Genomic DNA, 13,596 nt, shown 5'->3' on the forward strand with positions numbered 1-13,596 from the left:
CTATTGACTGATACTGTTTATGTATTCGAGCGCTGCAAGAAGTCCGTCATTCTTAATAGGTCCGTGGGTTTGACAGATTTTGCAGAAAGTTCCGCTTCTCAAGAAGGTGTATTTTTAACGTACATTTCGAATGATTAGAGTTTCATGTAAAAAAATAAAATCAGAACAGTAAATTCTAAGGACAGGTCGAACAGATACACCATATAACATATATATGGCCTAACCAAAGAAAGAGATATAATATAGGGATCGAGACTGTAAATGTTTGATTTCTTGTAAATGTTTCAAAAAGTTATAGCTTATCTACAATTCAGTTTGTATATCCAAAAATGCCCTCCTAATTATTCTCATTATTACTATTCAAAATGTATTGGTAGAGATCTGAAAATTAAACTAGGACCATTAAATTCTGCAATTTGAGCTTTTACTACTCAAAATGTATGAATAATAAAATATATAGAATTTTGGACAGGGAAAACTACTAATACTTTTTTGTATTGTCTCATACCACTCAATAGATGTAATATTTAGAACCAGTCAAAATGTAATTGTAATTTAAAAATTGAGTAGTTTGGTCAATTTTTACATTTACATTTACTAAATTAAGATGATTTTTGTAACACGATTCATGTGCATTTGTATCCTTTCCTTTTTCAACTTAGTGTTAAATCTCAAGTCTGTATAGGTGAATTTGCATTAAACTGCCTCTCCCTACTCACTTTATAGGTCAGGTATAAAACCACACCTCAGGCCTGCAGATCCTTTTGTTTCCCTACAAACAATGTGTTTATAAAAGCAGAACAAAGAGAACTGATGTAAGTTATAATGTTGAGTTTCCTTATCTGTACTGCATTTGAATGCATTTGTTTGACATGTCTGTACAATTGTCTATTAGACTATTTGTGTTGCATTACATATTATTTTTATTTCTATTTAGCCAAGTGTCAAATATTTTGATTTGACATGCAGTATATTGAAGAGATGATGAATGCATTCATGATGTGAGTGAAAATAAGTTGTGTTACTTGGATTTATTTTTTATTCAAGTTCTTATTTATTTAATTACTGAATTGTAATGAGTATGTAATGAGAATATTTTCTTCTTGTATAGACAAAGCCATCCATCCATCCATATGCCTGAAATCATGAATAAATGTTTGGAACCATTCAGTAAATCCTGTGTTTAATGTGCACTCCACATCAGATGTCCAATGAATCAGCTACACCAAATACTGAGTTAGAACAAATAGAAAAAGGCAAAAACATCTAACATTCTAAAACTTTGTAGTCCATCGCAGGGCCACATATAGAAGAACCACACACATTCACTCCTATGGGCAATTTAGAATCACCAATCAACATGTTTTTGAACTCTGGGAGGAAACCACAGTACCCAGAGAAAACCCATGCAAGCATGGGGAGAACATGCAAACTCCACAGAGGAAGGCCCCTGCTGAGTTTTGAACCAGGAACCTTCTTGCTGTAAGGCAACAGTGCTAACCTCCAAACCACTGTGCTGACCCTTAGTAGTATATCATTTTAATGATTTATAATTTAGAAAGTATTACCTAAATGGACAAAATTTTGTTTATTCTATTAGTTAAAACTGGCTGGCTTAGCTTTTTCATTTTTAATTTATTTTTAAAAAGTAAAAGGATGCAAATGTACATGAACCCGATGCCTTCACACTGCTCAGAATTTCATTTGCAAATGATGGTAGATTAACAATAAAATATCAGATATTTGATAAAGAGCAGCCAGGAAGGTCTATAGTGTATTGTATGTGAACTTGCCCTTTGTGTTGGAGACTGTAGTTCGAAACTGGAGTTATACGGTTGCCTAGTCATTTTAATATAGACTAATATTATGTTTCGGGGTGCAGTTAAGGAAGACCAACCCTGATTAATCTTAAAAAAATCTTTAACTTTTTTCTAAGCCATAGTTTCTGAACATTTCTAAAGAAACCAAATTTTATAATATAGCATGTTGGACTTTTCTGGGCTTACCCACATTACGATTTGTGTTGTACAACCACATTACACCTGTTCTCAGATCTCTGCACTGGCTTCCTGTCACTCAGAGAATAGACTTTAAAACAGCACTGCTAAGTCTCTTCATGGCTCAGCACCACATTACATCTCTGACATTTTGGTGCCATATGAGCCATCTCGGACTCTGAGAACATCAGAGACAGGCCTTCTGCTCGTACCCAGAATCAGGAATAAACATGGAGAAGCACCATTTCAGTTTTATGCAGCTAAAATCTGGAATAGTCTTCGTGATGATGTTAGACAAGCATGATCTCTGGCAACGTCACATATCACAACTGAAAGTGTTTTATCTAAAGTATTTTATCTGCACTCAGTCCCTTTAATTTTTTACTCTTTACCGTTTCATGTTGTGACTTTTGCATATGTACTTTTAACTTGTCTTTTATTTCTATAAAGCACTTTGAATTCCTCTGTGTATGAATTGTGCTATATAAATAAACTTGCTTAGCTTTTTCATTTTTAATTTATTTTTAAAAAGTAAAAGGAGGCAAATGTACATGAACCCAATGCCTTCACACTGCTCAGAATTTCATTTGCAAATGATGGTAGATTAACAATAAAATATCAGATATTTGAGGAAGCCAGGACGGTCTATAGTGTATTGTATGTGAACTTGTCCTTTGTGTTGGAGACTGTAGTTCGAAACATTCTTGTGGACGTGCATGTAGAGATCATGGAGACCGGAAAAAGAACAAATTATTTATTTAACAAACCAAAGAAACTGAAGATAACAATAAATGAGGTACTATCTAACACTCGTGTAAAGTAGACTGAGGACTGAAGACAGAAGAGGAAACTGTGCAGCATGCACCACAAAGCCCAAACGAATGAGATGGGTAAATCTTCCAACACTGAAGACTAAGGAAGTGTGGCTTATGTAGAGCACCTGATCAGCCGCTCTACCATACCTCTCTCACCAGTTCTCTGCAGGAAGAGAGAAACAATACATTAGCACACTAACACAACCACCAACCCTGACAACCCACATCGATGTGAACTCTCTGTTTCCATTAGTTACACTTGTGATGTTGGTATCGCAGACTATTTTCCTGTTGTTTTAGATATCTTCGTGACATGAATAAATAACTTTGTCAACCCACTCTAAAAGCTTGTTCTTTTTCTATGTCTTGTGGGTCCTCTGGAAAATGTTTCATGACTATTTTGTCAGTAAAAAATCGAATGCTTGCTTAGCTACTAACTCTACTCTTGACATTGAGACTGATGTGTCCTGACTGACCTCTTTTGTCTTTATACAAAATTTCCTTTTCTCCTTTGATTAAAGTTATGCAGTAGCCTACCTGAAACCTATGATTTAAATGTTGTTCTTTTACATGTCTACTTAAAGAAGCTTCACTCACTGTTGGACCTGAGTATATTATTTTTGGTAATCACCTCACCTTGCAAATTATCTAGCTCTGTTTTGTGTTGTATATTTGTTATAATCTCCATTTCTGTGAAGCCCTTTGGTCAACTTGTGAAAAATGCTATGCAAATAAATTTTGATTCAATCTAATTTAATAGAGCCTATCTTTGCATAACCTGCCTGGTCTTTTTTAAAGAACAAGTTTAAAACACACATCTATAATATATCATCATTATTACATCATTATAATATAATTACAATTATATATTATAATATAATTAATTCTTCCTATGTAAAACATGACTGTTAAAGATGTTATTTTATTTGGTGGTTTATTCATCAATGTCCATGAAGATAGACATTTTTGTATAAAAGTAAGAGCAACAAATGTAATGCAGACTATATGGTAAAAGGCACCTAGATGTTAACATAAGAGGGCGCCAGATATGAAGAAACAGAAATCTGAAGCCAAGAGATTCTTCTGGACATTTTCAAAGCTTCACCTCCACAGCAAAAAGATCCTGCCTCATAGGAAACACAGGAAATAAAGAAGGCATGAACACTGACTTACAACTGAGGCTCTGGTAAGAGAGGGTAAAAATGAATAAAGGGCAGTAGGACAACTCTGTCATAAGCAGAGGCTTATTTAATTTGCTAAGTTTGTGACGTAGAAAAGAAATAGCTAAAGGAGTAAATGAAATGTCATAGTCCTAGAAAAGGTTAAGGGTTGGTGATAGTTTTGTATAGGTTTGTCACTGATAGTGGCAGGTTTGACCAAACAGAGTCAATGGATCCATTGTTAACATACATGTGGGAATCTGTATCAGAGCTTGATGAAGCTGCTTAGTTCAGCTTTTAAATGTTAAAATCTCAATAATTTTTAAAAACTTGATAGCAGCTGATTTTCTCATTTTACACTATTTTACAGTTTTCCAGGGATGTCACTGTGAGCCTGGTAAGAGGGTTGTGGTATAACTTTAAGAAATAGTAACAACTGTTGTGAAATTTTAAAAAACAAAAACAACAAACTACCAAACTTTGTGGTTCACACAAAATATAAGACACTAACATTTTGTGTAGAGCCCTGGAAAGCTGCTGTAATGGGCCCTACAGCAAAAATGATCAGGTGCAGTTAAAAATTAATTCACACTAGGCTTTGGTTAAGCACAGATTTATTTATAAGATCAGCAATAAAACAATGTAAGCAAAATTTTAAGTCTTTAGGGCTATTATTTTTTCAGTTTATAATGTAGCTCATTAAGCTAACACGGGGCTCCGCCAGACATAGCTACTGGTGCATGGTCCATGGACAGGTCTGCTCCGTAGCAGCTGCCGTCATTACATCAGACGTGCTGTGGATGCTGACTCTGCTGGCTGATCCCTTGCTCTCCTGCTGCTGATGGACTGCGGTCTTCATACACAGCTACGTTAGGACACATCAGGTACATTCACACTATCAAAATTAAGTGGATTACTTCATTAAGATTCGCATAATGCCCGGACCTGGTTTAGCATGACACTGCATTTGTTACAACTAGACTTCCGCTAAATGCAGCAGCACGATTTTGTCTTTCACGTTTATTTAAGAAGGTGGGTTATGCATGAAGGGTGTTTTGGGTAAAATACAGCCTAGTATGTGCTTGACTAACGACTTAAGTGCCTGAATGCTGTGCATGTTGGTGTCGTCCTGCTCAGACAGATGGATGCTGAGGATCCGGGGCTGAGATAAGCCGAGCTGCTGCAGCGCCACGCACCCAGGACAAGACGTGGGCACTTTGTAGCCGAAAAACGCTGGAAAACGGGGATTTAACATTTTGATTTGCCCAGTGAGCTGTGTCACTGGAAACCTTTGCCTTCTGTTTGCAGATAATCACCTTCTCGATTATGGCCCCGACGCTCCTATGGGTAATGTGAGCTAAACTAGTAGGCGCCGAGGAGCTGTCCGTCTGTCGAGGTGCTGATGCGGCTGTGACAAACGAGCATGGCTGCCGGGAAGTTACTGCTCTACGCCGGGCTCTCTCTTTCTCTTTGCGCCCTGGGCATGCTGGCTGTGGCGATGTGCTCTGACCACTGGTATGAGACAGACGCCAGGAGGTACAGGGAGAGGTGCAGGAGCTTTTCCAGCCGTCGCAAGGACCCGGGTTTTATCTACATCCCCAACAACAGCCTTCCGCTGCGGGCCAGCAGAAGCAGCTTGCCCCGCTGGAAGGAGAAGCTGCTATTGGCCCGGAACCGGCGGCAGCTGTTTGCCATGAGCGCCGCGGATGAGTGCAGCAGGCAGTATAACTCGACCAACATGGGGCTGTGGAGGAAATGTCATCGGCTTGGCTTCGACCAAGAAATCGAAGATCTCATTCGGAAAGGTAAGAATGAAAGGTCGAAATGCTAAATTAGTTGTAAAAACACCATGTCACATGTCATTAGAAATTCAATCAGGCTACTTTGGGGCGATTCGTCGTTTGATCAAACGATGAACAAGAACAGCTGTTTCCTTTCTATATGGGAGCAAATGTTGTCCAAAGGTATGCAGAGCTGCACTGTCTCTTTGTGAATTGGGATGAACGGCCTGTGACTGCTGGGTGCTTGTTGTGCTATTTTGTAGAAGACCTGTGCATGTTCATTATGACGCTGTAACGCTTTATTTGATTAGTGCTCCCGTAAAATGCCATGGAAATTACCACTCCAGAAAATACTTGGACTACAGATTCATTGACATCTATGCCAGTGGAACATAATGCTTATAGATGCATTTATAATGCAAAGAACATTTGCTCCTTGTATCTACACAACCTATACAGATCTGATGCTTGTTGGTGTTTGATACCAGTGTAGACTACTCTGAATACTTTTCAGTATTTTGAATCAAAGCTGATTCATTACTGGTAATTGGGAAATATTTGGTCAGCATTAATTTCAATAGATTAGTTTTGATTGATCTGACAATTTTATTGGTCTTGTCAAATGTAACAAGCCATTTGAAGACAAAACAATTGGTAATTATTACTTTTTCCATTTTATAGAACTAAAATATCGCTACACCCCAACTTTTTTTTAGTCTTAATCTGGATATGTGTTATGAACAAATCAAGTGTGATTTTTTTCCTACTCAGTTTAATCTTTAAAACTTCATTTTTAAATAGATAATATCAAGTTTTTTTATAGTTTTCTTTCAGATCTTTTCAATCATTTTGTGTCTCTTCAGATTTCCACTTGGAAACTGCTAATGTAATAAGCAATAATTTACAATAAAATTACAATACATTCAATCTGCTTTAGACAAAATTTAAACCCGAGTTTCCTGCAGCTGATAATACACAAACAGATTGTGTGTTAGAAACAGAGGAAGGCTGAGGTCTAAGTCTGGTATAACTCCAAGATGGAAGAGGAAGGGGTGTGTGCACCCTCTGAATGCATGTGTGTGTGTATGTTGCAGCTGTGCTTTCCTTTGAGGATGCCTCAATGGCCTTGATGGCCGACCATCTGCAGTAATGGGCAGCCCACAGTTTGAGTGTTCACGGATGAGATGAATGCCTTCATCAGAATCAGAATCATCTTTATTGGCCAAGTTTGTGCACACAAATGAGGAATTTGACTCCGGTTCACTAAGCTCTCTCTATGTACAAGAATGAAATAAGTTAAACTTTTAAGAAAGGAAGCTAGCAGGTTTAAAATAAAGAAAGGAAAAGAAATTAAACAATAAAGGCTAGAAAAAGAATTATATTTTTATATACAAATTATATTTTTATATATATAAAAGGTATGAACTTTTGCAGTAGGAGTGCAAAGATTTAACTATAAAGGTACAGATGTGCAAATATGCATACATTGATTATTTATCTATGCCACTCTATGACATTAGTGTTCATGAGAGCGACAGCCTGGGGGAAGAAACTGTTTCTGTGTTGGGTGGTTTTGGCGTACAGTACTCTGTAGCGCCTACCAGAGGGAAGGAGTCTGACCAGTTTGTGTCCAGGGTGTGAGGGGTCTACAGAGATGCCCCCTCCTCATTATCTGACCACGGACCAGAACAGGTCTTGGATGGAGGAAAGATTGGTCCCATTGACCCTCTATACACACTGGATTGTCCGTTGCAGTCTGTTCCTGTCTTGTTTGGTAGCCAATCAAAACCAGACAGATTGAGGACGGACTGTATGATAGCAGTGTAAAAGGTGACCAGCAGCTCATGTGGCAGGTGTGGCAGCTGTTCCACTTCCCATCTATATGAGGACTCATTACTGTCCTGGATCTGGATCAGATCAGAGCAGTGGGGAGAGAATACATCCCTGGGGGTGCCAGTGCTGATGGTCCAGCTCCTGGATGTGATGTGCAGGCAATCCATTAACATGGTTGAGAGGTGTAAAGGGAGAGGTTTTCAAACCTACAATAGAAACTGTTCAGATCATCTGCCAGTCTAAGGTTTTCGTCAGGGTGGATGGTAAATGGTCTTATACTTGTGTAGTGCTTTTTTACACTCAAGTGTCCTCAAAGTGCTTTTACACTATTTGTCCATTCACCCACTCGTTCACACATTCATACACTGGTGGAACAGCCACCGGGGGCAACTTGGGGTTCATTGTCTTGCCCAAGGACACTTCGGCCCATTGACCAGGGAAGCCAAGGATCACACCACCAACCCTCTGTTTCGTGGTCAACCTGCTCTACCTCCTGAGCCACAGCCCCGATGGGCTCCTGTAATTGGTAATGTGCTGCAGGCCTCTCCAAACTGACAAAGAGTCTCTGGATGAGAAGCTGCTTTTTAACCTCTCACTGTAGCTTTGAACAGGGTGCAGTCCCCACTTCTGTAGGCTCCTCCTTGGCCTGGTACATTTTGGATCATGATACCATTCAGCAGCACAAGACCTACCAACTATTAGTATTAATTAATATTAATTAATATGTATTAATATCAACCTATTAGTGCCACTACTGCTACTGCTATTAAAACCACCAATACTATGCAACCATTACTGCCACTATAACATTAAAATGTGGCAAAACCTGACCTTATTCCTCTGTATCATAATGCAGTTGTTTACAAAAAATAAAGACACATCACTTAGCTACACAGTTTTACAGAGTGACATGCTCCTTCATTACCATGAACACACGTACACACACATGCTTTAATTTGACTCAATGCCACATACACTATCCTGCTGGCCTAAATACTGACTGGAGCACTAAATTTGGATTAATTCACAACTGTAAGTAGTCTCCAGAAAATACATTATGTCTTCTTGTTTGTGTAACATTTGTGGCTTGCTGTTTTAGGAAATTAGTTTTCAATATTTGATAGGAACATTTTACTTTTCTCTGAGCTTTTATGAAGTGGAATAATGCTTCAAAACAGGGTCCACTGAGGCTCCCAAGTCTGTGCGCAAAGAACATATTCTTTTGGTATTCATGAGTGTATTACAAATCTTCAGTATTTAGAACTAAGCTGAACAATTATGCTACAATGTTCGTATTGACATACATAATACAAAAAAGGGCAAGATAAGGACATAGACTAAGTTGAACTGTTGGAGCACATCACTCGCTTGTTCTGTCTGTCACTAAGAAAACATCATGGAGAGAGAAGGAAAAGATAAAACAGTGGCAGAGATGCCAAGCGAAAAAGTGGTAGAAGAGAGATCAGTCAAAACCAAGGATGGCTGTGAAGGCAAGGATGTCAGAGTGGAGAGGGTTACATAGAGATGAATGGGTAGGAAAGGAGTGGGGTGTGGTTGATGCCTCCTTTTCATGTACCATCTGTTGTCACCCTGTGACGGAAAAAGTCTTTTGGGTCCTGAAAGATCAGAGAGAGGCCTTGGATTGTATTAACTCAATCCTCAGGGGGCCTCTGGCATGGGGAGGGCTAAATAAGACACCATGAGAGGCTAAAGGTGCCTTATAGGTTCCCCCGTCAATGACCCCAGTGGCAAAGCTTCTCATCTAATAGACGTGAAATGAAAGTGTGGAGGGCTGGTTGGGTAGCTACTTTCAATTCTACTTCGATGCAGTGTAATTAGGGGAGGTTAGTTGGAAGCAGATCATTTGCCTTTGAGGTGACAGTGACATAAAAACTAGCTTGTTTTACTTTGTCCACTAAATCCATATATTTGTGTAGGCTACCTATAGCATATTATATACAGTAGGTCATAGTTTGTTATATTTTTTCTGTTTCATACCAAACATTTAGAATGTCAAACATCACAAATACAGCAGGTACAGGTGTCATTTACAGCATCGTTGCTCTGTGAAGGTATAACCTAACAACCAGTATGGAAAGAAGGAATTATTAACAGTGACAATACGGTTATTCATGTATGAGACAGTTTGCTCCAGCCACAACAGCAGACAAAGGGTTTCTCTTGTTTTCCTGGAAGCAGTTAAATTATTCAGATGTGTGGCAGCAGGCCTTGTTCATTTGTGCCCTTACAATCTGAAGCACAGCTGAGAAGCCTGACTGACTTGTGCAGGTTTCATCCTATATATTGGATAAGTGGAGTTTTAAGACCAGAAATTGATTCTGTTGTGGTCTATATTTTCAGTGTTTATGACGTGACAGAAAATTTTACAACACATTAGTATAATTAGAATCAGAATCAATTGGTTTATTGCTAATAACTTCACATTACAAGGAATTTGTATTAAAATAAATTTCTGGGCAGTAACTGTCTTAACTATTTACAACTATTGACGAGATGGTAGAAAATAGAAAAAAGAATAAATATATAGTGAAGAACAGAAAATAAGCAGTACAGCAGAGAGTTATCAGTGAAGTGACCAAAAATAGGAAGATTGTAAAATGTCCGGATCAGTAATATGTGCTACATATTGACAAGCGTGTGCTTTGTATTTTTCGGAATGTATTCATTCACCCCAACTATCTCCAACCATCACCTGTCATTAATAACCATAGTTGCTTTACTTATTAAAAAATAATTTAAATACAATAGAACCACAAATTTTAGTGCCACTATAATGTAAAATTCTTGTACCATATTAACAGAACTTTTAGGAAAGAAAAGAGGATAGTTTTAGGTTCTTTCTACACTGTGTACTAAACTATTCACTTGTGAATTTTGGCCACTAAATTACAATGTGGAATATGAGTGCCAGTAAAGCTGATACTTACTAAATTCAATGTTTGAGGAACAGAAAAAAGCAAATCTGTCCGAGTACTTATATTTTTTATTGGAAAAGTTATTGACATTAATTTGGAAGCATGTTACAGTCTTCTGCCTTCATGAAAACACATGAAATGAAAGTGTCAGTTCTGCCCAGCAGCATCACTGGCCAAATATCTTCTTCAAACCAGAAATTGTAGTATGTGCACATGTGCACGGGAGCAATAAGGATGTGGTCAGGGGGGGTGTCACCTTTCAAAAGCAGCTCCACTGCTAAAGAACTATTCCTTTGAATGACTGCAATACTGTAGGCCCACATGACATACTCTGTGTCTAAACTTGTCCATTTCAAATGAAACTCAACAAACTGTGGCAACTGTTTGAAATGTCCATCCATCCATATATTATCTATACCCTCTTATTCCTGATTAGGGTCACAGGGATCTGCTGGAGCCTGTCTCAAATGTAGTAATTATATATGATTCCTGGTTAGACTTTACTCTGAAAAGGCCAGTGCAAGAGAACACCTCTGCTTTCCTGGTAGGCATACTTATTGAGTAGATAGAAAGAGCCAGAGAAGAAGAAAGAGATGAGGAGGAGAAGCATGATTTGGCTTGTTTTCCTAAAGTGACATAGCAAACATCAATGTTTCACGACCTCATGCTCTCTCCCACAGACCAACCATGGCATTACAGACACACACATTTGCACAGAGAAGTTCAGATTTATCCAACACAGACAAATGATGCAGCTAATGCACTTCTTTTCTGATACTATGTGCATGCATATGACACACATGGAAGAGAAGGATGCTACTTGATTATCTGCTTTCTCTCTATTAAACTGGGAGAATGAAGCTTTGAATTAGAGCCACAAACGTTTAAAACTAGACTTAGTAATGTAGGGAGAATTTCTGCTCTACTAAAATTGTGGCTTAAACATGTTTTTAAACCAAACAGCTTAAACCATTTTTAGACCCACAGATTTGTTGGGTGAAACTATATGCACCCAAGAAAGACATCTAAAGTGATGAAAATGCTGAAGTATGGAAACAACAAGTAGTCACATTCTGTAAAAGTATATCTAGATTCCATGATAAGACCTCAAAGAATTAAAATGGAGACAAACAATAGTAAACTGGGAAGGGAGGGATGGATGCCATCACCACCAGAATGGAGTTCAGTGTGAATTTCTTCAAAATAGTTAAATAAAAACCTTTCAGCAATAACAAAGTCACCCAAATGCACAACCCCCTTTGCATTTCCATAGTAAATAGGAAAACATACAATTTTACTAGTTTGTATCAAAAACTACAGGAAAAATTCACCTTATTGAGAAAAAGAAAAAGGTGCTAGATATACAGAAACTCTGAATCACAATGGTCATAGTGACAGTATGGAATTTTGATCTTAATGTATTAAGTATACCATGAATGATCTGTGAGGTGAGCACTGGATCATAACATTTTATACAAAAATATCTAATGCTGTAGTTGCTGTTAAATTAAAAAACAAATAAACAACCAAACAAAAAAAACATGTTCCTGCTTCCCAGCTATTTGTCTTTATTACTACACTCAGGACAAATGTTATAGGTGTTTTCACACAAGTAGTACAAATCATCATAAGCCAGACCATGAAAAAATACTTTGCTGCCTTAGTCTGTTTTATGTTCACATAGAGCAGTTTTTACAAACATAAAAGGCTGTATCTAATTTCTGTATCACAAAATCTCAGCCTGTCATTAAAAAAAGTTTTTTTTTTTCCAGGAAATGCAACTTTAGTTTGATTAAATGAAGGAACTGACTATTACCATAAACAATAATAGATCCAAAGATTAAACAGACATAGACAATAGCAACAACTACAGAAACTCAATAAAAAGACATGGATGTGAGTGCTTTCTGAATGTGCTGGTAGGTTAAATTTCTTGAGTAATGATGGCTTATGTGTAAGATTTGATTTTAATGACTCGGTTCCACAGAAATGTAATGTGAGCTGTGGGTGGTGATGTGTATCACAGACAGATAGACAGACACATACATGCAAACATTTTTTTTAGCTTTAGTGACTTCACACGGTAGTTTTAATCCACAGTGCATGACAGTGTCATACAATCATGAAATCAGCCCTGGAGACAGTTCAAAGTGCCCTGGACTTGTATTTGACTGACAGAGGTTTTAGGGAAAGGAGGTTAGGAGCATAGGACCTGCAAATATTTGGCATTTGGAAGTGGGAATAAATCTGGTTCACTCTGCATTTAATTTAATGGTTGTAACTAGTGTGTCACCAACAGGTGAATAAGGATCAAGATCAAGTTACACTATGCAATGTTAAATATATTACAGTCAAACATTGTCATCTATAGCTACAGCCCTGGCAGCAAGATCTGTGAGATTAATGAATGGCACTAAACATGGTTTTTAAAGTTTAACTGATTCCAACTTCACAGAATTAAACATTGTCATAATGATTGTCATTTTCACTACCCAAACACATGGACTTAAAGTTAAAAGACTTGCTGTAAAGTCATAGATAACTGAAAAAAATAAATTTTTTAGGTTAGATAGATCTGCTGTGAATTCCAGACTGTATTGGCTTTAGGAATCTCAGGTTGTATAGCCCAAATCAACAGCGAAGAACAAGTTGGTGATAATGCTGCATATGTAGAATATTGGTCAGTATATTCTCTTAGTTCTTAGTTGTCTGTAGCTCAATACAAACAATTCAGCCAAAGACGATGTTTTTTCTCCCCTTTATTGAAATAATTTTTATAGATAAAAATGTCCAGCAATTTACAAGAAAAAAAGAACTGAAATTTTTGGAAAAAATACTTGAATTCCATTCCTGATTGTCATCTTGTGACCCCATAGATTTGTCTTGTAACCACCTTTGGGCTCCTGACCTCTTGGTTGGAAACCACTACTTCAAAGCACTTCTCTCTTATGCCATTTTTGATTTCACATTCTTAAAATTCTTAAAAGTCAGCTCTCTCTCTCTCTCGTGGTGTGCCTCCACTCTCGTCTTTCTTTGCCTCATTTAATCAACAGGTTATCAACTCAAGAGACTGC

At 37.7% G+C, this 13,596-nt stretch overlaps 1 protein-coding gene across 1 annotated transcript in view; it reads left to right on the forward strand.

The window, feature by feature from the left end:
- Positions 1-5,395: 5,395 nt before the first annotated feature.
- tmem178bb (transmembrane protein 178Bb) overlaps positions 5,396-13,596 on the forward strand; it is a 122,946-nt gene continuing 114,745 nt past the window's right edge. The window contains exon 1 of the mRNA XM_026327024.1: positions 5,396-5,777. Coding sequence (XP_026182809.1) covers positions 5,396-5,777 — 382 coding nt within the window. The remainder of the gene's footprint in view (positions 5,778-13,596) is intronic.

The sequence above is a fragment of the Mastacembelus armatus genome, chromosome 23, assembly GCF_900324485.2.
Source record: "Mastacembelus armatus chromosome 23, fMasArm1.2, whole genome shotgun sequence".
Lineage (NCBI taxonomy): Eukaryota > Metazoa > Chordata > Actinopteri > Synbranchiformes > Mastacembelidae > Mastacembelus > Mastacembelus armatus.